General features: G+C 40.4%; 1 protein-coding gene across 2 annotated transcripts in view; it reads left to right on the top strand.

The window, feature by feature from the left end:
- Positions 1 to 26,907, top strand: part of GLB1 (nitrogen regulatory P-II-like protein) — a 159,704-nt gene that overhangs the window by 51,576 nt on the left and 81,221 nt on the right. For both annotated transcript variants that reach the window (XR_016266719.1, XM_089458600.1), the window contains exons 5-6: positions 10,755 to 10,822; positions 11,021 to 11,090. Coding sequence is in view for 1 of the 2 variants with exons in the window: in XM_089458600.1 (XP_089314726.1) it covers positions 10,755 to 10,822; positions 11,021 to 11,090 (138 nt within the window). In the remaining variant the exon portion in view is untranslated. The remainder of the gene's footprint in view (positions 1 to 10,754; positions 10,823 to 11,020; positions 11,091 to 26,907) is intronic.

Here is a 26,907-nt window from a genome sequence, read left to right on the forward strand (position 1 = left end):
ATCCATCGGGTTGAACCTCTGCCGTTGATCTGGAACCCCCAGATCCTACGGTCTTCGCTTATATCGCGCGGTTGAGTTGCTTGACCGTTAGTCCGCAATGTAAGCGGTTTCTCTCTCTCCTCGCCGAACACGCGTCACTTAGTGTATGGAATCGCTGGGTCCTCGGCCAAACCCGCTTACTGCCCGAAATGCCTCCGATATTCTACTGGTTTTGAGCGCGGGACCCGCCTTGTCAGTTTTAGCGCTTTCCCACGGTTTTTTGGTTTCCCTTGTGACCGAGCGCTTGGGGCTTTTCCTTCTTGAGGGGTTTTACCCAGCGATTGTGCTAATCACGTATCAGAAACAACCTCCATTTTTGGATTTGAGCTTCCCAATTGCCATTTTTGTGCCATGCGCGGTCTCCATGGGCCAACGGTCAGCGCGCTTTGACCGAAGGTCCTCGTTGCTCTGTGCTGGCTACAAATTGCCATTATTTAGAGGTTATTTCTGATAGCTATAAGATTTCTTGAAGTCTGTCATTCATTCTTACCAATCATGGAATTGTTTGAGGATCCAATTCGGATCAGAAGGGGACTACCGTCTAAAAGCACGACAACTCTGTTGGCTGCCAATGCACGTAACTGCTCCTCATCGATGGTTTACTCCAATGATGGCTTCTCATCCTCCTCCACCATGGGCTCAACATGAGCCACTAATTGCCCCTCCACAGATAGCTCATCATGCATAACATCCTCAACAATTAGCGATAGGTAGCTACCATCTAGATACTCTATCATACATCTCAATGCCTCTGTACCTATTGTCTCCTCATCAAAGTTGGATATGTCTCCAGGCACCTCACCAATTTGATGTGCGCTGCTATCACCTGAAAACTCGGACACAACCCCGAACACCTCATTAATGGATACCTCAACAATGGATGACACCTCCTCAATGGTGGACACCTTTGTGTCTCCTGGCACCTCGTCAATGGATGGCCCTATGGGTGTGTGCTCTATTCTCTCCCCCAAGGTATCAATCGAAACTCTCAAAGGAATCTCCAACAAGGGTGACTCCTGCACCACACTTGACACATCGACATGCTCCTCACACTCTGGTGTGCCCACAAACTCATGCTCAACCCCCTCCTCAGGCTCCTGATATCTAAATCCAGGTCTCCACTAGCAAAAGCGCCCCCTAGTCTCACCCTCTAACTGTCCCTGTCCTGTCTGCTCCTTTTGAGGAGTTCTGATGCCCTAATTCTGTTGACTTTCCCCACAGTGTAGATGGCTGCACCCCCACGACCTGCGCACCACTAGTGTCTTTGCTGTAAGGATGAGGATGGATCTGGTCCAACACCTTCCTCAATTGGGTCAATCTCTCATCGTTCCAGCAGATTCCACCCCAAAATTCTTGCATACTAAATCTTCCTTGAGCCATGGGTTGTCTATGGTTTAACCCGTCACTGTGCATACATGTCCAAATCTTCCATGATCTAGATGGCTACCCCACAGCTGGCAAAGATCACGACTCTGATACCAATGTAATATTCCAAATGGAAATAGATAGCAAAAGCAATGGACTAGCTACAACTACTAAAATGCACAACCACACACAATTGAACATGAAAATATGAGCAAAACCTTTGAGTCATTGTATTAATTTTGATAAATGAGTACAATAAATGAGATCAGAGGAACCTGGGCTTGCTACAACAAGCCAGGCGAAACCCAGGTTGGAATTGTGATGCTGAAGTACGGGAATGACTTCACCAAAAGCTTTTGTGCTGACCTAGTAAATTTCTGCCACTATTGCTATAGGTGAATTGAGATTTCAGCCCTCAAATTTGCTCCAAAAATTCTGTAAAATTAAATGTAGGCTCTCCCCACCAGCTCCAACAAACCCAAAATATCTCACGGATCCAAGTGGTGGAAATGGTCCTAGGATAAACTGTGTCCTCCTTCAACCATTTATGTTGCTGACTGCTGAATGAGGCTAGGAATTTTGCCCTCAGAAGTGCTAAGAAAATCCCATAAATCCTAGCCTCCTCTCACCAGACCCACAAAAACCTAGAAAGAGTTTGGGCTGAATCCACCAACCCCTGGTGATCCCTAACAAGTGTGAATTACCCAATTTGGCTAGAAAACGCCCCACATAATGGAATTGTTGTAGGATGCCCAAAATATGACACTGAAAGCCTCCCAAAGTCTTGCAAAGATCCCCTCTAGAAAATGCTTGATTTCTCCGACCCAAATTTCCTCGGAAAGAAGTTACGTCTTGCTCCTGTGCAGACTTGAGCCAGTGAGCTCTGTGCACTATCAAAATGAGGGGAAATTCATCACAAATTCTGATCTCACTCGCTGCCTTGCAAAATGCTCCAAAACTCCGGCCTTAACTATGAAGAATGTCTCAGCAAAATCCTGGAGTCTCCAACCAACTGCAACTGCTCCAAATGATGTGCCACGAACTCCTTCTGTGCCCAAGAAATGTGCATAGCTGGGAAAACTCCTGCAATGAAGCTCAAGGAAAGCCCTGAATTGGACTCCCAAATTACCTCACTAGGGAGACACTCGAAGTTCTCCGAAATGAGGGTGGAATTCTGCTTGGAATTCTTGGTGCTAAACAACACTTTTCTTCTTGTGCTAAACAACCCCAAGAGAAGATGAAAGGTGAAATGTAATAGTCAAAAGATGATTAGCAAATGAGTCCATCCTCTTTTCATAATTTCTCCCGATGCTTCTAGACTCCTTTTTTAATTATTATTTTATTGGTGGGGGCTAATTTTCCACTAAGTGACTTTTCCTTCCATTTTAATAAAATAATAATTTGTTGCCAATCTCCAATAAAATAATACTTGCCACCTTTCTCCAAAATAATATTTGCCACTTCACTTAATATCACCAAAATTAGGCAAAATTCCTATGCTCAAAAAATTGGGGATATTACAATGTGCTTTTTATAAATGTAGTGTTCTTTTCTAGTGTACGCTTAGATCTCTAAGAACTTGTCTCAAATGAAGAATGTTTCCACATTTGTGAAAAGGAACAAAGAACATAGTTGATGTATCTATGATCTTTCACTAGCTTATTATAATCAGCGCCTTATCTTGGAGAGTCTTAGATCTTGCCATATCTTATGGTGAGCCATCTCACAATCTTATGCAACAGGCTAACTTGTCTTATGTTGAATTCCTAGATATTAATTGGGCTCGCTAAAGCTCCTTTTTTGCACAAATAAGGTTCTCGCTAGCATTTGGGAATCATTGATTGGTATTTCTAAGGTTAAGGTCACTAATCTTAGTCATTCCTATATTTTCCTCCCTCCTTGATGGTCGGGGCACGCTGTTTTGTGACATTAATAGGAAAATTTGAAGGTAATATAGTTAGCACACAAAAGTGTATCACTCAAATAACCAATATCGAAGGAAGCATATTTTTTTATTTAGATGGGAGAGTGAGGACCTAAAAAAGATAAATCTTGGCTTGCAAGTTTGAGTAAGAAATTGTATGCAAGTGGAGGAAAAAGCTTTTTGCAATGGTATCTGTTACCATCATTGCCGGATATGGGTTAGGGAAATTCTAAGCAAGGCATAAGACTCGTTGCCTCTAAATCTAGTAGGTCTTGTAGAGGGGTGCTATATAAGGCAAAGCACTAGACTAAGTGACAACAATGAGGTGTGGCTCACTGTCGCCATAACCACTACCTCTTGCTGTTTATGGACATTCACTGATGGGAGGCTTCCCAGTAGATAGTGTTGGTGTAGCTCAGATAGGTGGTCTAGTCTCAAATTGTGTTTGTAAGGCTAGGGAACACTTTTTCTCCAATACCCAGAAAAGTTTTTGTGAGAAAAGGGCTTGATTAGATTTAATTATGCAATTAATTAAATTTTCCTAAGTCTAACTTATTAGGGAAACACCTTAATTAATCAATACTAATTTGGGTAAACTGATTTTCCTCTAGAGACATCTAGAAAAGTCACTTGATGGAGTCAAGATGATCTTAGCCATCGATTGTGATTAGATCATGTTTGTTGATTCATCAAAGAGAAATTATAAGAGGAGATTGAGGGTCATTTGTAGAGCACGAAGGAGACACAAATTGCAGTGGGAGCAAGGGCACAAAGGGAGTGCAAGAACGCTAGTAGAAGGGTTTTGTAGGAAGATTTGGGAGAAAATTTTAGGAGATTTCGATAGATAGTTCCAGTATTCTCAGAGTCAAATAAAGGTTGAATTTATTTGTAGAAAAGAGGGCCGAGCACAATGCAAATAGCCAGTTTACCCAGTATGAATTGCTGGAGCAGTAAATTCCATTTCTAGTTGCCAAAATAATTCCAGGAGGCGTGAGTAGCTTCAAAGGAGAGAGGGAGGCAGTATATTCATCGGAATGAATTTGTAAGTTGTAGGATCTAGTGCGAGTTGCAGGCAGAGGGTGCGAATTTGCTGGAGGAGGCCGAGTTGATTTTTGTAGAGGAAACTTAGAGTTTCCAGTTTGTTTTGCTAGTTGGAGTAGTGGAGAAAATTTTCTAGAGCTTAGCCAATGTCAGGCGAACAGAATGATGTACTCTTAAATTGCTGAAATTTTTTAATAATAAAACCCTCATTTGCAAACTGGTATTCCTTTTGAGGTTTATCTAGGGACATTTGTCTAAAAATACTAGTGTTCTATATTTGTGTGTGTGTGTGTGCATTATTTTCTCAGTTCCTCTTATATTTATTTTTTGTGATGTTGTAGTTGTGTTTTAAACAGTGTTTGTCGCAAGTTAATTGCAGTTGAAAAATAATCTGAAAAGATAGGAGAATAATAACCGGTGATTGCAACAATTAGTCAAAATTTCACAGATAGGTCACCTGTGGGAGATATTCAAAGCTCAAAGGTTTAAGGTGACACAATAGGTTCCTAAAGGATGGCTCTACTTAGGTACAAGGCTCAACCAATTAGAGTAAGGCAATTCACATCCCTTAGAGAGGCCAAGCTAGCGCACGCTAGACCTGGGGTTTGAGTAATAGTATACAAAATGGAATCTCCTAAGGTCAAGTTTCTAAGGAAAAGGTTTCCAACAATGAATATTAGCAAGCTAATGGTATATGAAACCTTCAAATAGTCCTCAAGTTGAAGCTTAACCAAACTAGGGTTTTCTTCTAGGGAAAAATAGCTAGGACAAGAGAAATCAATGTGAACAATGGATAGATTAGCCACTGAGAAGATTGATTTTGAGGCAACCAAATGTACCCTTGATGTTGAATCCTTCCATACCCAAAAATTCCTCTCCTAGACAATTTTGCTCCAAGCCCTAGTTAGGCCGCTTATCCTTGAGAGGGTCGAATTTTGAAAGAGAAAGAGAGACTGAAATTCAATTTATGGATAAGATAAGTTTTTATCACCAATTAGACAAGGCCAATGCCTAGTCCTTGGGTGGATGGAGTCTATGAATGTTAAAGATTAGCTAAATCTTGCAAAGGAGTATTGATGATTTGGTGTTGTAGCTCAAAACCCTAACTATCACCTTTGTGAGGGATAAAAAACACTTAGGAGAGCTATAACAAGAGTTCACCAAGGGAGTTTCCTTTCACATTCCATATATGATTAATGAATCTACAATGAGGATATGTAGATTCTATACAATTAATCTTAAATAATCAACGGTGCAATAGAAAACCCTATATAACTAATACATTCCATACATTAGACATAATATAAAAAATTCATCATTAACAAGGTACACTTACAAGATGAAATGCATGCATAATCCACTATTGATCCAAGATAACTTCTCTAATGCCAAGAAAATAGCTCCAATAAACAAAGTACTCCATAGGTCACATCTTCTCCAAGAAACAAAGATGCCGAAAATCTCCTAAGAGGGCCGAAGTAGTCACAAGTGATGATGATGAGAATGAATGATCCTATCCTCTATTTACTCTATTTATGAGGACTAAGAGGGCTGAAGTAGTCACAAGTGATGATGATGAGAATGGATGATCCTCTCCTCTATTTATGAGGAGGATAACATCTAATTAAGTATAGGGGGTTTACGCAGTGCATTATATTAGATATCATTTTTGGGATTCAACTGCGTTAAGTAAGTCATTCACGTATGACCATTTCTATGAGAGGTAGTCGTAAGTGACTAATTTCTCATGATTTGAATAGTTCACTTAGCACTCATTGCATCGGGTGATGCTCACAGGGGTGAAGAAGTGGGATTGAAACTGGTGAAATAAATCACATAGCGTCAATCATCACTTCCGGGGCTTGCACCTGGTAACCAGGACTTCCCGGGAGGTCACCCATCCCAGATCTCCTCTGGCTCAAGCGCGCTTAACTGTGGAGTTTTCCCCACAATCAAGCCCACTTAGCTTGCAACCCTAATAACCCTTTAAAAACAAGTTTGAAGACAACGTATGCTAGGGTTACAAGCCAACCCACTAGCTTTTGATTATAAATGTTGAAATGAGCCCACATGTGTGAGCCACTAGGCTTCTAGGGTTGACGTCATGCATGAAATAACCTTCAAATGCCATGTCCAAGTGTTGCAAGGTGTCAAATGTGATGAAGAAGCATGTCAAAAAACATGATTTGAGGTTTGGACCTCAAATCCACCTCAATCACTCTTTGTGGTCTCAAAATCGAAATGGGGCACCACAAAGTGGTCTCTATGGGTCTCCAACTACTCAAAGCATCCATCTCTGCTCTAGCGTTGAGGGCTTTCCAGGTGCTACTAACCCTCCCTAGTCTTTGAAGGTGAGACCATCCTCATCTGGGCTCTAAATCAACTGGCATCCATCTATTGGTCCTAAGGCCGGCCCAGGGGCATGCTAGTTCAGGTGTGTCATCTTGAAGAATCATCAAATCTAGTGTAAGGTGGCATAACGTCCTGGGTGCAGGGGGTGCCCTGATACATGTGTGGTATGTTGCTGCTGCTAGGAGGTCCAAGAGTCTCCATGCTTCACTTGATAGTGCCAATATGCCTCTCTAATGGCTTGGATAACTTGTGGAAAGGTGCCCAAGACATGGGCTGCTAAACCACCTGAGAATCACAACACAGTTTCTGGTGAATGCAACCAGTCATTAGAGACAAAAATCATTATTGCATCTAAGTGAACCAAGCTTGGGTGTCATGGACTATTCAATACTTCATGCAAAGATCCCCTTCCAAAATCAGGGCATTATACTCGCAATGATGTTTTTTCCCTAGGTAGGAGTGGCTAAAGGACAACCCTATTTGATGTTTCCAACCCCTAAGGGGAAGTAACATTTCGTTAGTCGACCCTAAAATAATAATGATGATCACGAAGGGGATAAGGCTTCATGGCATTTGCCATGGTCAAAGGGAATGACTGATGGGGGATCCACACCCTGAGTGTATAGATGTGAGGAGGGAGCAATCGTGGATGCACGAGTTACCAACTTGGCCTTTTTTTTTTCCACCCCTTGTGTAGGTTTTACTTTTTCTTGTTATTTTTGTATTATTGCTCATAGCTCAAGGGTTAGAGCTTATTTTGAATGATATAGCAATTGTATTACCCCTTAATAATGAATGAGTTTATCGCTCATTGGGGTTGGGACATGCAAGGGTTCTCTTTTATGATGTAATGGAGAAACAGGGCCTTAGGAACTGGTGATGGCCATAATGAATGAGGTAGAGCTCATGCTAGGCTTTTTCCCATGTGCTAATGTGTATGTCCTTGGCCATCTTTTGCATTTTGATATTCGTTCTTTTCGTTTTGTTGTGGCCACGATATGTTCTTTTTGTTTCTTTTAGCTGCATCAACTTTCCAAGGCAAAGTTCCCAAGCCCTACCCAGGTACGTGGATGTATGGGTGCGAAATCCGAAAGAACCAGTGGTCAGTTGATCCAGAAGAATGGATATGAGATAAGGACTTGTAATGTATGATGGAAAGTGTTAAGTATGGTATAGGGGAAAATGGAACTATGCTGTCTCAATTAGGGTTTCCCTAGTAGTGCTCATCCTATACCCATTGGGTTATTAGGGGAGGTCCCATTGGACTATGATCGAAAATTAACCCCCCACTTAAGGTGAGAGAACAAGATCACGGTCAAAACCCATCCTTCTTCCAGATCACCCAATAATCCATACCAAATGCCCAAAGACAAACAAGCATAAGCGCCTGATTGCAAAATGATCAAATTACCTTTTGAGAAGAAGCCCACCATCATCCATGTGCTCATGTCAGAATATGTTCCACCAAGGCTCTGGTGTGGGGAGACGCACAGGGGGGACATGTGGGAGTACCCTCAAATTTTAGGGAAATTTCAGGGGTGCGGGGGGACATCGGGGTATATATATATATATAATTCAAGTTCATATTCATTGTTCAATAATGAAAGCATAAATATTAAATAGACTAATAGTAATATGGATACCAATACATTGAAAATTGAAATTTGATCCACACATAAAATTTAAATTCATAATTGAATTAAATAATGACATACATTGATCCATCCTCATCATTCATTTTGATACATACATAATTCATATGACATACTCATTATTCATCCATACCATGAGATTCAATAAAAAATTCAATAATGAAATATTTAATATTCAAATACATTGATCCATAGCATTCACCATTCATCATTCTTCATTCTACAATCTACATTGATTTAAAAATTAAATTCATCATTCATCATTCTAGAATCTAAATTGAAAGCAAAACATACTAGTATATTACTATATACTAGATACTGAAGTTTTGAGGGGGGATGCCCAGACGCACCCCTTTTGGGGAGTCTTGTCCCCCACACTGGGGAAACGCACCCCCTTGCGTCTCCCCAAGACTCCCCAAAAAGGGTGTGTGGGGAAATGCACCCCCAGTAGACTCCCCATCCCGGGTGCATGGGGTGTGAGGGGTGCGTGCACCCAACCCTGGGGGACGCGTCCCCGTGGAACACTGTAGTCAGATGGGTGAGAAGCAAATGGCTGATGCAAGTGGCAGAGATAAATGGCATATCATCAGCTAGTGGTGGTTATCAGGGACTGCTGGCTATGTGGCTGACCATCTGGCTGTCAAGAATAGGAGAAAAGACTCTAGGGTAACAAGGCCCTAGAGTCTGATTTGGCTCGGGAAAGGCTTGGCAAGTACAAAATGATTAAAAAATACACACATTTTATGAAAACAAATAAATTTTTGTGTATATCAAATTGTTTTATGGCCATAGAATGCAGACTATAAATAAATGTTAAATATAGTTTCTTTATGCACTGTGAAAGACGAAACCTGTGCAAGCTGCCTCTGTTATGATGCCCTAGTTGACTATGTGGATGCCGTAGTTTCTTCTGTGTGCTGTCCTCTCAGTTGCCTGTGGTTGCATTCATTAAAAGCGAGAGCAGAGCAGTAAGGCAAGCAGGAAAAAGTGCCAGTTTGGGAGGGTTTCTTGGCTTTTATAGGTCAGCTGGAGTTTGACTCAACTCTATCGAAACTGCTTTCTTGAAGGTCGAGCAGAGTCAATCTCGGACATTCATGAGCCTGATAACACTGTTTCTACCCTCTATGTAGATGGCAGGTGTGAAAAGAAATCACTTACTTCTTTTTGAACTCTTAAGTTAAAGTCATCTTGTTGATTTTATTTGAAGTCAGCAGGTTGCTTATTGTAGTACATCGGGTTTCACCTGATCAAGTATGTATGTATATATGTGTACTAGTCCTGGATATATAATTTTTCTTTTTATATCATTGCGTTTTGGTTTATGATAAATACTCTGTTTGGGAAGAGGTCTAAACTGGACAGCGAAAGAATTAGAAACTTGTCTAGGTATATGAACAGAGATGGTTGACATTTTGGCTGATAAATGATAACATCTTTTTACCAAAATACAGGCATGAAGGTCATCTTCTCTGGAGGGCGTAGAGGGCATTCCATTTGTCACCATCTGTTGATTTAATCGTGTTCACAATTGAGATAATTGCTATAGCCTGTGCATGCAGTGCAGAACTGAGCTTTTATCATTGACTTTTCAAACGAACCCTTTTGTTCTACCAAACAATGAAAACCTTGGTTCAAAATTTAACAGTTTAAATCACACTGTGCATAACAGACATGTAGATCACTTTTAGTAATTAATGCACATATGGGCTTTGGCCTTGCATTGACCATTGGTTGAAACAAGAGGACAATGCTGCAAGCAGATTTTAGGTTTGTTCAAATCATACCATTATTTCATAAGCATGATTATGCTGTTGAAAATATATTAATGCCTTCAATTATAAAGTTTTAAAGTCTCTTTAACTTAAAAGTTTGGTAATGCCCTTACTGCACAACTTATCTAGAGGAAAATTCTTGGTTAATGCCTATTCTTATATGCAATGCATGTGGAAAAAATAAGAGCACTGTATTTATAGAAAACATAATGCAGTTTGTATGATATGATGGAACATTTGACAAAGTTTTACGAATAGGTATGAAATGTAGCTGAAATCTTTATAAGTCAAACCCTGGTTAGGCAAACAGCAAATTATGGTGATTATCATTACTTGCCTGCATTCTTAACATTAGTGTAAAACTCCAGCATAGAGAGTGCGTGTGAAAGGCTTTGTTTGTTCCCTCAAAATCAAAATCTAGAAAGCAAGCAAAACTAATCAAGCAACCATTTTCTCGCATGTTGGAATTTCTAATGTGATTATACGATTTGTCTATAGCTTTTGCAACTATCTTAGTTCAAGGTGAATGGGCTTTGTCGTCGGTCAATGCACAGTTGTGTTTTGAAATATTTTCCTCCAAATCCTTATTTTGGGTGTCATTTCATACAGGCTCCGAGTTTTCTAAAGACAATTTTGTGTCAAAAGTAAAGATGGAGATTGTGGTATCTAAAGATCAGGTGACTATTTTATTTCCTCTTCATGTTTATATGTGGATACAGTCAAATAGCATATCATGAATTCATGCTTGAAAAGGTTTCACATTTGTCTGCTACTCTCAGACAAGTAAACCGTTCCTTGGAAAGCTACATGTGGTCGAGCATCCCGGGGTTCTGTTGAATGTCGTCCTACATGCTTGTTGTTTCCTTGGATTTCAGGTAGAAGCAGTAATTGATACAATCATTGATGAGGCAAGAACTGGAGAAATTGGAGATGGCAAAATATTTGGTAAGAAAGAGTAACTTATTCTTTGTTTCTTCAAATAACACAACTTTGGGATCATATCTATTGTTTGATGAACTTCTTGTAATTGATAATAAATAATTAGCTTACTTATTTTTCTGGTTGTTGAACTTTGTGCAATTGGCATACAAAAGCTAGCTTACATGTACCGTTGGTTGGTTGTGGACTGTTCTCTTGTGTTACTGTTAATAACTACACCTTTTGAGGTTTTAACAATTTGTAATTAATTTCAACGTTATTTGACTATGTTAGGCATGACCATTCAACTTGATGCAATGTGTGTGAATATCTCTGATTTCTGCCATTTCAGGTTTCTGATTTGTCAGATTTTTTCCAGTCTTTCAGGTCCAAGTTTATTTTTGCATATATTTTCTGCTATTATCCCCAGTATTTTCGATAAACTTTTTTCTAGACCCTTGCAATATATTTCCCAGAACCATATTTGCAAGATTGATGTTAACCCAACTAATTTAAATTCAAGAACATAGACTTATTTATTTAACACATTCAATTCAAGGACTTCTCTGTTCACTGAACTCAAAATTTGAACTCATGATCTTCGTTGAATATCTGTATAGGTTGAATCTAGAAATTTGTGAATCATTTTGTCTTGTCTCAAAGTCTTCATGCCAGTATGAGTAATATCTTCAAACCTGAATGTGAATCTTCAAGCAAAATCACAAGCTTTAGATGATTAGGGTATACTTACAAATATTTGATATCCATGTTCAATATCCAAACATGCATCTTTGGTTGCAACTTCTATTTATTTAGGACAACTTCAAACAGGTACCAACATTCAATAGGTAACCTTCAAATGAGTTGGTTAATTATTTGTCCATCTCTTGGCAAATTTATACATTTAGAATCATCATTGCTTATTATGACCTTTTTGAATTGTGCTATTGTTCATTCTCTTTGATAAAATTTTGGAGATTGCTTTGATGTTCAAGCTCATTCATCAAGCTTGAATGTGGACACAATATTCAACAAATCAGATCTCATTTTATTCATCTTCAAGGACTAAACCAGGTGGTTTCAACATCAATGTGGAAAAAGTCGAAGTCGGGATTAATTCGGCAAGGGTCCAAAAGTTGAAAAACTCGGCAAAGTTGGGAGTTTTTTGAAAAAGTCGGCAAAATTAAAAAAAACACAAAATTATTCATTTTTTAATTTTTTTTTTAACATCTAGAGTATCCACAACATCAAATAAATGCATTTCCACATAAACATGTAAAGAAAGCTAATATATAATATGTATATGAAGTCTAGTGCTACATCACATATCAAAATAGTGAATCAACTCCTGAATTTTGAGTCCTGTCTGAGTCTCAACTCTCAAGAGTCAAAATATCAACAAAAAATATAATAAATGTACATCATGAGTCATCTAAAAGTCATCAAGTAATCAGTCACTGAGATCCTCTTCCCCTTTTACGGGAATAGGGAATGGCTTTGCCTTTTCCTCTAGAGGAAGAAGACCCTGCCCCTGGGGATACAAAATCAAATGGACTCAATTGTCCTCTAGAAGCCGATGGAAGAGGTGGCCTCTATGCTATGCTGCTGCTGCCCATCCTAGATGGTGTCACCTCCTCTTCAGCATCCTCATCCAGCTCTACTACTGCCTCCTGACCCTGATGTTGCTCCGCCTCCTCCTCCTCTATCTCTGGCTCTCCCTCCTCTGCAACTGCTACATCCTCTAGATCCACACCTAACCAATCCGGGATCGAGTCCAAGATCGGCCTCTCAGTCTCGACTCTCCATGAAGAGGTGGTATCAATATTGTCCAATGAGATGGCTTCCACATTAGTAGGTTTCTGAAGCTGTCTCACGCATAATCGAAGATTGTAGTAGACGTAGACCATGTAATTGAGGCGTTGGGACTCCAATCTGTATTAGGGTCATAGATTGTAAATTAGTACTTAGAAAATTTAAATATTAAAATTAATCAAATGAATTCAAAAATTTAATTTGAAATCTTTTTAGTTTTTACCTGTTGCGCTTTTTGGAGTGTATTTTGTCAAATACACTCCAGTTGCGCTCACACCCAGAGGAATTGCATGTTTGGCTGAGCAGTCGAATGGCAAGCTTTTGGAGATGGGGTGCTCTGGCACCATAGCTTGTCCACCAAGCATCTACAAGTTAAAAGAAAAATGAGAAACATAAAAAAAACATTGAAATTCTAAACTTGAAAGTTTGAAACAAACTGAAGCTTACCTGGCATTTTGGTCGTCCTATTCTTAATAGCCATGTTAAAACCAAATGTGCCACCTCCCATCCTATAGACCTCCATTTCTTTAGAAATCTCCTCACGTTCTTGGTCAGATGACACCATCCTCTCGACACAAGTGAAGAATCCATCCATCACCTCGGCATCAAATCTGAAACCACAAGCGTAAGAAAATGTAGGGTTGAGGTAGACACCTGCAGCATGAATGGGGCGATGGAGGGTATTGTTCCATCGCTGATCAATCACTCTCCATATGACCTGTTGTTTCTCTAACCCCTCATCTCCCTTATCTGCATAATAAGCACGAATGGCTTCTTTGGCCCTATCCATGGCCTCATACAAGTAGCCCATTGCGGGCTTGTCTCCATCAACCAACCGAAGAACCTTTACCAAAGGTTCTGAAATGGCACACACCTCCTCTACTCCTGCCCAAAAGCTCTGATCATATGAAACTAGTCTGCATATGCCCTCTCCCTCCGGTTTGCGGCTAATAGCTAAAGAACGCCAATCCGCTGAGAGAAACATGCTCTTCACCTCCCACATAGAATTCAACAGAGACTGAAGAGATATGAAAGTAGTGGCAAATCGTGTAATGGCAGGCCGCACCAACTCTTTGTTGTTGGTGAATCTTCTCATCAAGCTAAGCACAAATGAATGATTATATATAAATTTTGTTATGCTCTTGGATGATTCAACAATATCCCTCACAGTAGGAATCTTACCTATATCCTCCAACATCAAGTCAATGCAATGAGCAGCACAAGGTGTCCAAAACAAGTTAGGATACCTCTCCATAAGCATCTTGCCAGCTGCAACATAATTTGCAGCGTTGTCCGTTATGACTTGGACAACATTGCGTGGGCCTACTTCCTGAATGAAGAGGTCCAACAACTCACATAATGTACGTGCATCTTTAATGTGTGCAGATGCATCAACAGATTTCATAAACATTGTCCCCTTGGGACAACTAACCAAGAAGTTAAGAAGGGTCCTACCCTTCTGGTCAGTCCAACCATCTGACATGACTGTGCATCCAGTGTGTTCCCATGATGCCTTAAACTCTGCCAATCTAGCAGTGCAATCAGTCTTTTCATCTTGAAGAAGAGGCCCTCTCAACTCTGCAAAGGTGGGGGCTTTGTACCTCGGGCCAACGACAGCAACAACATCAAACATAGGCTGGTAGAATGGGTTTGTCTTGGCAATGTTGAAAGGAACATCACTCCATAGAAGACACCTACTAACCAACCTGTCAGCTTCTGCCTTTTCCTTTTTTTTCATTGATGATTTGATCCCAGGTTGTGAACCAGCTGTTGTTCTAGGAACAAAAAAAGATGAGATAGAAGGATGAGTACCCATGGGTGAGGAAGGTGATGCTGCTGTAGAAGCACTGCCACTCTCAATTCCCCCCACTCTTGAGCCCCCTACAAGTTGGTTTCTTAGTGCTGCCCTGGTGTCTTTTCCGTCCTCTTTATCCATCAATGATTGAATGGCCCGTCGGATGATTTCTGGAGTTGTTTTTGAGCAAAGTTCAATATTTTGCCCTGGAATTTGCCCCAAATGGAATTTTAATCTGTTGATGCCTCCTGACATATGCTTGCCACACAACTTGCAAGTCAAATACATTCTATTGACCCCCCCAGTTTCGGGTGTAATATCAGGCTCACCAAACTCCCACATAGCATCCAAAATCCTTGGCATTTTGTTTTAAACTTTGAGCTTGAATTTAAAGTTTAAACCTGGGCACAAAAAAAATTGAAACAAATTAAATTGCTTCAGCCTTCAAATCAGCAAAATATAATTATTAATTTGTATTGCACTCAGAATTTAGAAACAAATTAGTAAATTTAAAATTTAAATTACAAATTTACAGTAATTTTAATTTTTAATTTTTTAAATTTTTAGACCCACCGAACAGTGAACACTTAAGCCATATATATTTATTATTATATGTTAACAGCTATACTGTTTTGGGCCTTCCACTGATTGTCCATTGTTGACGTAGTCAATTTATGCAGTGTTCACTGTTCACTGATATGTCTTGAGTGACAACGTTGACTGTGCTTTGAAAGAGACAAATTACTTATGCAGTGGAGAGTTGATTAGGGACATTTAAAGTCAAAACTCAAAAGGATAGTGATATCTCTATAATAGATTTATTAAACAAGGCCCTCAATGGGTTGATTTTGTCAAGGTTGATATCTTTGATCATATTTGATCTAGTCCCAGAACTGAGAAAAGTTCTATAAAAGAGCAAAAACACAAAATAGAAGGGGGCCTGCATATTCTAGGCAGTGTCTGGACGTAGACCATGTAATTGTTTGGCAGCTGGCTTATTAAAAAACCCAACAGTTTCTGTTTGGACAGTGTGTTAAGGGACTTACAACTTTACAAGTTACAATCTGCTGTGAGCATAATAGAACGATGTGTTTAAATTATACATATAAGTTTATAACTTTATAACGAATTTGGTATCATTGTTAACAGTTATACACAATACATATAACAAATTTGGAATTTGGATAATGGCTTTCCGCTGCCCGCAATGCGCATAGCCATATGTAATATTAAATATATATTATATATTAATCATAATGATATTACATAATACATATTACATATATGAATATTGAATAATGATATTACAAATTTATTACAAACAATCCGCTGAAACCTGAAAGATTTTCATTTAACTGTTAAGAAACATTTAAGTTTTTAAGTTTTAACAGCGTACAGGTAACGGGTAGAAATCTGAAGACTGAAGTCTGAGCATACCTTGAGGCTTGCGGGCTCCTCTTGAGTCTTAACGCAATGGCAACGTTGCAAATGCAAACTGAAAACTTGAAACCCTCGATTCTCCACAGCGCGGAACAAGCCAAAACAGACAGTGAAAAATTAAAATGAACCGAAATGAACGATTTCCGGCATTTTATCCACGCGGTCATAATGCAAGCCGATTTTTTCAATCGACTCCCGATTAAATCGGGATTAATTCGATAATATCGCGATTTTTTCGTTTATGAAAAAATCGCCAAAAAATCGGCCGATATAATCGTTTAGCCCAAAAAATCGTGATTTTAGGAATAAATCCCGATTTTTTCGGGACTTTTTCCACACTGTTTGATCAACACTCAATTTAAGTTTTGTCATCTTTGATAAATAATTGCATTACGGAATTCGTTTGCAAGGCCCCAATTAAATGCAGAATAAGCATATAGAAACTAACAATGGCACTCGAATAAGCTCAAACAAACTTTCGTCGATTTAATGTTAATAATCGATCATAATTCAAGAAGTCTGTGATAATGAACATAATTCACAAGAACACTAGTTATGCCTCCAATGTTAGATTAGTTCTACGTGCATATCCTTGACACCCCAACTTTTGGATAGACAACAAATTGAAAGTGTATTTGTAATCATTAGTTGCATTTGAATCTATGAAGTTGATTTACACTTGAGAAATGTTGATTTTTCATGATCTTCTAATCTGATAATTACCTTCCATTATTTCTTAACTAATTCATCTTGTGCCACATACGTCATAAAACAATTACACAGAAAATCTCAGTAGAAAAACAATAATGACTGTAGGATCATGAAGAGACTGCCAAACACAAGAAACACAAATTTTACCCTGGAAAAACCCAACAACCTTTTCTTAGGAAAAATTGTTCAATTCAAAAGTACATTTTGAGAACAACCTGGTGTTAGAAAATATGGAAGCCATGGTTGGTATTTTCATCATGTGAAGAATTTGAAAATTTGAATTTATGATTTGTCTCCAAAAATATTTTAAAGTCGGCCTCATTATTTTAGGTCGGTTGGGCCTCCAAGAGACACCATTCGCCCTCCCTTGAAAGTCTATATAAAGGAAAGTCCTCGTCCGTCATTTTGACATATCGATTTGTATCTTGATATCTCTGATCCAGTGAAGGAAGAAAGAAATAGGAAGGCCGGATTTCAGAAGAAGGGCTTGGAAGATTTCATCTTGTTACTGGTTTGGTTGTTATCTTGCTATGGTTATTTCTGATGTATTGCTGGTTTGGTTGTTATCTTGCTATGGTTATTTCTGATGTATTGATGAATTTGGAACTCTCTCTTTCTCATAAGGAAAGAATTTTCTAGGTTTTCCCCTTGTGGGTTTTGCCCTGGCCTTCGGTCTAAATTTTCTGCGTTTCTTGTCTCATTGCCTCATGGTTATCTTTATTGCTCTTTCCTGTTTAATGGTTGGAATTTTATTTTGTGATGTACTTTGACAATTTATCTTCTTCTTCTTATTAGTGTGTGTGTTTCATCAAATGTTGATTTGGGGTAGCATCGGATGTGCTCCAGCCACGAAATTTGGTGGAGAGGTTGGGGCACATGAGATCTCCAATACCCAGAAAGGGTTTGGGCGGATTCTAAACAGAGTAGGAGATATTAAAATAATTAATATTTTTAATGGAGTCCCTAAGTCTAAGCTTAGGAAAAATAAAATATTAATGTGTATTAATATGAATCTGTGTTAGAATGGTCCAAAAGACATGTATAAAGCCAGATCTAATCTTAACCGTTGATTAGGGACTTAATCTCGGCAATTGAGATGTCAACAGGAAAAGTATAAGAGGAGGCTTGAGGGTCACTTGGAGTGTTGATTTGGGATAGCATCGGATGTGCTCTAGCCACGAAATTTGGTGGAGAGGTTGGAGCACATGAGATCTTCAATACCCAGAAAGGGTTTGGGAAAATTCTAAACAGATCAGGAGATATTAAAATAATTAGTATTTTTAATGGAGTTCCTAAGTCTAAACTTAGGGAAAATAAAATATTAATGTGTATTAATATGAATCTGTGTTAGAATGGTAAAAAAGACATGGATCAAGCCAGATCTAATCTTAGCCGTTGATTAGGGACTTAATCTCGGCCGTTGAAATGTCAACAAGAAAAGTATAAGAGGAGGCTTGAGGGTCAGTTGGAGAATACACCAAAGTGATCAGTCATTCTATTCTCTAGAGCGGGTTTTGCCAAGAGAGATAGAATCAGTGATCGGGAGAGCAGCTGAGGGGCATTGAGTATAGAGAGATAGAGAGGCAGAGATAGTGTTGGGATAGTAGCAGAGCAGCCAGAGAAAGAGACGCAGGAGCAGTTAGTGCTCACACAGGGCCACGCAGAGGTAGCTAAGTGGTATGTAGAGCACCAGAGGGGCCAGCGTAGTTGACGCAGAGGCTCAAAGAGCTGACACAAGGCCTCCTAGGGCTGACGCAGGCCAAGATAGGCTAACGCAATGCCAATGCTAGGCTAGGAGAGGATGATGTAGTCCAGATTGGGCAGACGCTGGGGTTTTTGGGCCAGATTGGTGCTGAGTAGCTGCCAGAAGGATTATCTGAGGTTTTAGCCAGTAGATTTGTCAGAAACCTAGAGGTGTTAGTGCTAAGGAAATTCTCTGTTGTGTAGGCCAATTTCGGCACCCAGATTGTACTCTGATATTGCTTAATAAGAAAACCCTCAGATAACTGCACCGGTTTTCCCACATTGGGTTTTTCCGGGGACATTAGTCCAAAAGTAATGGTGTCATGTGGTGTGTTTGTTTTTGTTTCTTTTAGTTGTTGATATGTAATATGTTGAGCATGCACTGGTGTTTATTTTCAGTATTTACTTTGTAAATAACTTGTTAAGGAAAAATAACAAGTAGGTAGGAATAAATAAGAAAAAGTGCATGAAGGGTTTCTAACTAAATAAACTTAGAAACTTCAACATGGTATCACAGGGTGATTGCAGATCATAGGAGGACTAAGAGACATCAGCCGAATGGAGCAATAGCAGCAGAAAACTGCTGCCCTGAGGTGAAAGAAGTTGTTTCCAGCAATGTAGAAGCCAAGAAGTGTGATGCAGAGCCAATCAGAGCCACATAGAGGAAGCTGGGAGCTGCGAAGAGCCCTAGAGAGGCCAGTGTTGCTGACGCAGAGGGACAGAGGGTTGACGCAGGGCATCCCAGGGCTGACGCAGACCCATCCGGGGTGACGCAGGGCCATCGTGAGGTAGAGAGGGGTTGATGCAGTTCACGAGGGGCAGTTGCTAGGGTCTAGAAGGCTGCAGGAATATTGCAAAGTGGAGCTGGTGAGGTATTGTAGTCAGAACAATACCTGACATAGTAGGGCTAGAGGAGTTGTTACCGAGGGTTTCTAGCCAAGGAACCCAGATCAGAAGTGCAACTGCACATGTCGATCAGAGTAGGGGGGCATCTGGACAAGCGGCAGAAGGATTTCCAGGAGGGAAATCAGGACTCAGAGGGAGTCCAGAAGAGAACTTCCAGACTGGAAGTAGAGACTCAGGGGAGTCGACAGAGAACTTCCAAGAGGGAAGTAGAGGAGCATCATGGCACTACACGGGGTAAGAGACCAGGATAGACTGGACAGAGCATCGAACTTCGCAGTCTGGAAGGCCAGAATCTTATCAGTGCTTGACAGGAATCGTGTCAAGAACTTTGCCTTGAAGGTAATAGCTGTCCTAGTTGACCCCAATGATAATGACAGGTACGAAGAGGTGATGGCAAGAGCCAAGTGCATTATCCTTGACGGGGTCAAAGATCATATGGTACCACATATAGCTGAGAAGGAAACGACATTTGAGATGTGGGAGGCTCTCAAGAAGCTATACCAACATACTTCTGTGTAGAGAAGAATGCTGCTCGAGAACCAGATGATGTCGTATCAGATGAAGAAGGGTCAATTGATTGACACCTTCCTCGGAGGACTGAATGAGATCCGAGATCAGTTGACTGCTATAGGAGCGACACCGAATCAGGAGCTAATGGTGAGGACAACCCTGAATGTTGTCTCAGAAGATTCGAAGGTATTTGCCTAGAGTATCCTTGGTAGAGGGACTCTCCCACCTTGGGACGAAATGTGGGAGCTCTTCACGAGGAAGAGATCAGTCGGCAGTTGAAGATAGGTAGCAACAACAAAGGGATCAAGGTCAAGCAGGAGGAGGAGGATGTGGCCCTAACATCTAAGGGAAAGCAGGAAAAGCGGAAGAAGAAAGATCTCTCCAAGATCAAGTGCTTCCACTATGGGGAATTGGGTCACTATGCGACCCAGTGTCCAAGGAAGAAGAGTAAGGGAGAGTCTTCCGAGACTAAGGCAGCGCCAACACGGGCAGAGAAGGAAGTTTTGACAGACGATGACTGTGCCATGAGTGCACACGCACCACTTGAGCAGAAGTGGGGAGACATCGAGCTGTAGTCAGGAGGACTACAAGCGATGAGGGGCAGGATCCTTGAGGTACCCAGCCTCTTGGATTAGACCTTGCTACGGGAGCCCCGATGAGGAGTAGCAGGATTGGCTGGGTGGGTAGAGATGGATGCGGATGGAGCGACAGAGAGAGCTACAGTGCAGGCATCCTGAGACAGCGCAGAACTAGCAGGCTGCAGTAGTGCGAGAAGCATAGGAGTGTTGCACTAGTGCAGGCAGGCACAAAGAGGTGTGCAACGGTGCGAGATGCTGGGAGTTGTTGCCGCAGCGTAGAGGTTAGAGAGAGGGAGCACTTGTCAGCAACAGAGGGAGCTTCAACATCAGTGGGTGTTTCTAGCCCAACAAGAAGGTCAGTTGGGAGATCAGTTACTTACTTCTCAGTAACTGAGTCGCAGTGCAGCAGTGGGTAGCATGATGCAGCATGATGAGAGGAGGTGCAGTGCGGATGCAATGCTGGGAGAAAGGACTAGCAGCAACACGAATGCAGAGGGAGCTGTCATACAGATGCAGCAGTGGCAGTGGCAGAACCATGGGCAGTAGTACAGGATGCAACAATGCAGAGGATGTTGGGTAGGAAGGCCTAGCATCAGCACAGGTATTGATGCTAGATGATCAAAGTAATATTCAGTGAGGAGTATTGCTAGAGCACAATCCTCGCTAAGAGGGAGTGTTGATTTGGGGTAGCATCGGATGTGCTCCAGCCACGAAATTTGGTGGAGAGGTTGGGGCACATGAGATCTCCAATACCCAGAAAGGGATTGGGCAGATTCTAAACATAGCAAGAGATATTAAAATAATTAATATTTTTAATGGAGTCCCTAAGTCTAAACTTAAGGAAAATAAAATATTAATGTGTATTAATATGAATCTGTGTTAGAATGGTCCAAAAGACATGGATCAAGCCAGATCTAATCTTTGCCATTGATTAGGGACTTAATCTCGGCCGTTAAGATGTCAACAGGAAAAGTATAAGAGGAGGCTTGAGGGTCACTTGGAGAACACACCAAAGATGGTCAGTCATTCTATTCTCTAGAGCGGGGTTTGCTAAGAGAGATAGAATTAGTGATCGGGAGAGCAGATGAGGGGCATTGAGTACGGAGAAACAGAGAAGGCAGAGATTGTGCCGGGAGAGTAGCGCAACAGCCAAGGAGGGTGACGCAGAGCCAGTAAGGGCTCACATAGGCCATGCAGAGGCAGCCAAGTGCTGCGCAGAGCACTAGAGGGGCCAACACAGCTGACGTAGAGGTTCCCAGAGCTGACACAGGGCCTCCTGGGGCTAACACAGGCCTAGAAAGGCTGACGTAGGGCCAGTGTGAGACAGAGAGGGGTTGACGCAGTCTAGATTGGGCAGACACTGGGGTTGCAAGAGCAATTTTGTGCTGAAGAGCTACCAGAAGGATTTTCCGAGGTTTCAGCCAGGAGATTTCTCTCAAACTGTGAGGTATAGCTGCTAAGGAAATTTTGTGTTGGGTAGGCCAGTTTCGGCACCCAGATTGTACTCTGATATTGCTTACTAAGAAAACCCTTAGATAGTTGCACCGAATTTCCCACATTGGGTTTTTCCGGGGACATTGGTCCAAAAATAATGGTGTCATGTGGTGTGTTTGTTCTTGTTTCTTTTAGTTGCTGATCTGTAATATGTTGAGCATGCACTGGTGTTTATTTTCAGTATTTACTTTGTAAATAACTTGTTAAAGAAAAATAACAAGTAGGTAGGAATAAATAAGGAAAAGTGCATGAAGGGTTTCTAAACTAAGTGAACTTAGAAACTTCAACATCAAACCGCTACCAAAACAAAATAACAAGAACACAAAGTTTGGCTCTCTGCCAGGGACAAAACCTCTCCACTCTTGAGAGGAAAACCCTTTGTAAGTTTTCTCTTATTGAAGCTTCTTATTTGAACAACTGCCAAACCATAGACCCTTGACTAGAGGATCCTCCAAGCACAAGTCAAGTCCTTTCAAGATTACTTCTTCTTGCAGCACTTTGTCTTCTTCCCTTCAGCACTTCTTCTGGCAGCTGTTGCAGACTTAGGGCAGCAGTAATTCAACCCTAATTCTCTGCATGTGTGAGTGATTCTCTTCACAAAACTTGGCTCCCTTTCTTTGCTTTCATACCCTTCTTCCACACTTGAGAGAGAGGCCTTGCAGGGCTAGTTTGAACCCTAAATAATAAGATATGTGTGACTGTGATAGTGCTGCTGTAATGACTGCAGTCAACCCTCCTTCATTCGCACGTGTGACTATAATAAGCCCTAGAACAGACTTCAAACCTTAGTTTTTCTTCCTTGGTCCTTCGCTTGAGAGAGAGTGGTCTTGTAGGCTTGGTTAGAACCCAAAACAAAGAGATATGGTGTGTTGTTAGTAACTGCTGTCATAACCGCAGGCAACCTTCCTTATTCTTGCACGTGTGGCTGTAGATGCCCTAAAGACTGTCTCCTTAACTTCGGTTGTGTACCTTTCTTTCTCGCTGTCCTTGAAGACCTTTTTCCTTTACTATTTCTTGCCTTATACCTTCGCAGATTTCAGAGTTGAGTGCGTTTTTCTTTTGAGGAGTGGATAGCCTTTATAAATAGAGGTCTGTCCCTTCTCTTCAAGCCGACTTGACTGTCCATTAGGCCGACTTGACAGTTTCACTATAATTCATCTTTTAATCATTATTTTGCTGCTTGGAGACTTTGTTGAAGCTAGAAGAGGATTTGACTTGGCTTGGAGGTGTTCCCATGATCTTGTATGATGTAACATGTCCTCAAAGAGTCATCATAATTACATTTTGACTTTGACTTTCTAGAAGCACTTTAAAATGTGGTTGACCTATTTTCAATGAGCAAGGAACTCATTGACAAATAATTTCTCTTTTCTTGAATAAATACAAATATCAAAATTACTTTTATGAAGACCGAACCTAGTTACATTTCCTTCAACACTCCCTCTTAACTAGGGAGGTATTCATACAACATTACGCGGTGTTTGGCAATTTTCAATCTTGAAGAATTCACATAAGAGAAACCGGATTAGCAATACATTTGTTAGAACATCATATCCATCAACATTGTCATAGTGCAAGGCCTTAACTAACAACTCCATCTCTTTACGAGATCATGAGCTACAATGCTGGCGAGACCAATGATTTATAGACACCTTCATCATTGTCTCTCAAGGCACTTACCCACTTGGGTGTTCTCTGAGTATGACCTTCTAGGACTATTCTTATCTTGGGTTACCAACCGTCAAAGAATATTGGTCCTCTTGCCTAGTCTTGCCTTGGATGCCCTATACATCCTCAAAGAGTATCGAATGCCAGATGATTACCTAATCCTCCCATTGTTTCTTCCCAAGTGAAGACGATGTTGTGTCTATCTTGTGTCTACATTTCCATTCTTGGTCTTCATCTAGACTTACGGGTGTTAGTCCTGGTTTAGTGCATGACCCATGAAGTGGAAAACACAATTGTCACTCCTTTGTAATCAGGGGTGATTCAAAACTCCCTCTTGATCAAGGACTTGTCAGAGTTCCCTCTTAACTGGGGACTCTTTCCTTCATCAACAACTTCTTCTTCGTGGGTCCTTCAGCTGCTTGATCTCCTTCGTTTCTTGATGTCATGAAGTCTTTGTTCGAACTTCTTCTATGTAGGGCACCATCCATTGATCACATTCCTTCCTGGATTGTCATGTCTTGCTTCTTTCGTGGAAAGTGGCTTTCTTGTCATTCATCAGGTTTTCTTGTCATCTTTTCTACTCTTTTGTCATCTTTGTCCATGCTTCAGAATATTCTTCTCATGGATGCTTCATTGTACTTGCTTGTTTACATGTTTTGACCTAGTAGCCCATTATGACTTCATCCTGATATTGCTTTTTCTTATGCTGGATGGCTTCTTCATCACGACATTTCTGTAGAGTAGAATCAGTTATCTGCACCCGTTATATGTCCAAGGCCTTCATAGGTGTCAAGGGTCCTTTCTTCCTTTATTAGAGTTGTCCTACCTTCTTTCGGGAGATATCTTCAAGGCATTTTTGTCAGATAGTGATTCTCGGTGATCATGGTGTTCTTCACATGCTTGATCTCTTTCTTCATTTGCTTCTTCTCAAATAGATATGTTAACCATCTAATGCTTCTTGTGACAACATTCTTTCATTACTTGCTTTCTGGACTTGTCAACATTTCTTCTTGCTTCTTAGTCAACAATCTTATGCTCCTTATGTGAGCATGTTCTTTTGTTGACCTTCATTGCATTGTGGTACATGCCTTCGAGCATGTTCTTGGTGAAAGAGATTCTTTCATGCTTGATCATGTTATAGAACTATACCCATGATTCAATAATATACAAATGATAACATTACTTAAACTTTGATGCATACACACCTCATCTTGATTCTCTTTTGACCATTCTTTGGTGTGGCCCTTCTTGCTTCATCTTATCTTGCCTACATATCATTCTTTTATTGAAACCCATGAATGGGATTCCCAATGAGACATCTCCTTTGGTCCATGAACCTTCTTTTGAAGATTCCATCATAGGATCTTAAAGATCCTTGCCTTGCAAATGTTTCCTTTCTTTTGATGATGTAGGCCTTCTAAGATTCTTACCATGATCAATTTTTCTTTCATCATTTATGAGGTCCTATACTAGGTATGCATCTTCTACACGAATATCTTGAGCTATATCTGCCATGCTCCTATATTCTAGAAGATATTTCTACTTATGCATTTTCGTTCTTATCATAAATGCTACATCCACATGAGTATCTAGAACTCTATGTACATCATGTTGCTAGATTCCAGAGGATGTTTCTAGCCATGCAATTTTAATTTATTCCTACATGCTTCTATTCTACTCAAAACTTTGAAAGAAGTCTAGAAGTAAAGAGTTTTACCTAGTCATAGTAGAGGTCTGGAGAATCTTCCTTCTTTGGTTTCTTTCTTTCTTCTTTCATCTCTTGAGTTACGTGAGATTCTTCCCTCTTCCTTTTGTTGTTGTCGTTTTTAAGCTTAGGACAATTCCTTTTGTAGTGTCCATATTCTTGGCATCCAAAACATTGGATCTTGGACATGTCTTTGTTGTTTGTTCTTTGTGGACTAAACTTGCTAAATTTACCCTTTCTTTTGGCCATGGTAGCAAATGCTTGGTCCTTTCATCCCACATCTTCTTTTGCCTCTTGGTTTCTTCTGTTTTGCATAGAGACCACATTTCACTGAGAGTGGTTACTTCCTTCTTGGCATATATGCTAGATGTGAAGTTTCCCCACTCCTCAGGTAGAGCATTGAGTACAACAATTGTTATATCTTTGTCAGACATGACTTCCCCAAGTTCTTGAAGTTGATCTCTCATTTAAGAGATTTTCATGAAATAGGGAGCTATTCCTTCCTTTGTTATCCTCATCTTGTATAATTCATTCCTCAAAGATATTACTTCTCCGGTTGTGGATATCGAGAATAACTCTACTAGCTTATCATAAATTTCTTTTGATGTCTCAAACTTGGAGACATAAGGAATGAGAGAGTCTTTGATTGATTCTATCAGAATCCTTTGAGCTCTTGTCTCATCCTTATTTACTTGGCTAATGCTTGAGTCTGTTTCTAAACAGGGATAGTGATATTCCCTTTGACATGCTCTAGGAGTTCATTCTCCTTGAGTAGTAGATCAGTCCTCTTCTTCCATGCAAGAAAGTTATTGGTACCTACCAATTTATTGCTTTCCTTGCAAAAGACAATGATGTATATTCAGAAGGGGACATGTACTTGATAGATTTTGAGATGTAATGGATTTGCTTCCTCCTTGAAGGCTTGATGGCTTGTCTTCCCTGGATCTTGATGTTCTTCAAGTTGCCTTCTCCAAGTGGACTTGCTTGGTAATGAGGTTTGCTTGAAGACTTGTAGCTTGATGTAGGTCCTACTTCAATCTGCTCTTCTTTGTAGGTGCTTTTATGTAAGGCTCTTCTTCTAGCTTTGTAGACCTCCTTGATGATTGATGGATTGTAGACCCTTCTTGTCCTTGAAGTGATTGAGACTTCTAGGTTTGATGCTTCAATTTTGGAGATGCTTCTCCTTGATGAGTGTTCTTGAGTTGCCCTTTCCTTGATGTGTCACCTTAGCTTTGATACCATGTTGAAGAATCTAGGGCAAAGTAGTGTAGTGTGATTCTTCGTTACTTGATAACAATTTGTGATGTACTTTGACAATTTATCTTCTTCTTCTTATTAGTGTGTGTGTTTCATCAAACTGCTACCAAAACAAAATAACAAGAACACAAAGTTTGGCTCTCTGCCAGGGACAAAACCTCTCCACTCTTGAGAGGAAAACCCTTTGTAAGTTTTCTCTTATTGAAGCTTCTTATTTGAACAACT

The sequence above is a fragment of the Pinus tabuliformis genome, chromosome 7 (assembly GCF_031772625.1).
Source record: "Pinus tabuliformis cultivar Carrire ecotype Pingquan chromosome 7, CPIR1, whole genome shotgun sequence".
NCBI lineage: Eukaryota > Viridiplantae > Streptophyta > Pinopsida > Pinales > Pinaceae > Pinus > Pinus tabuliformis.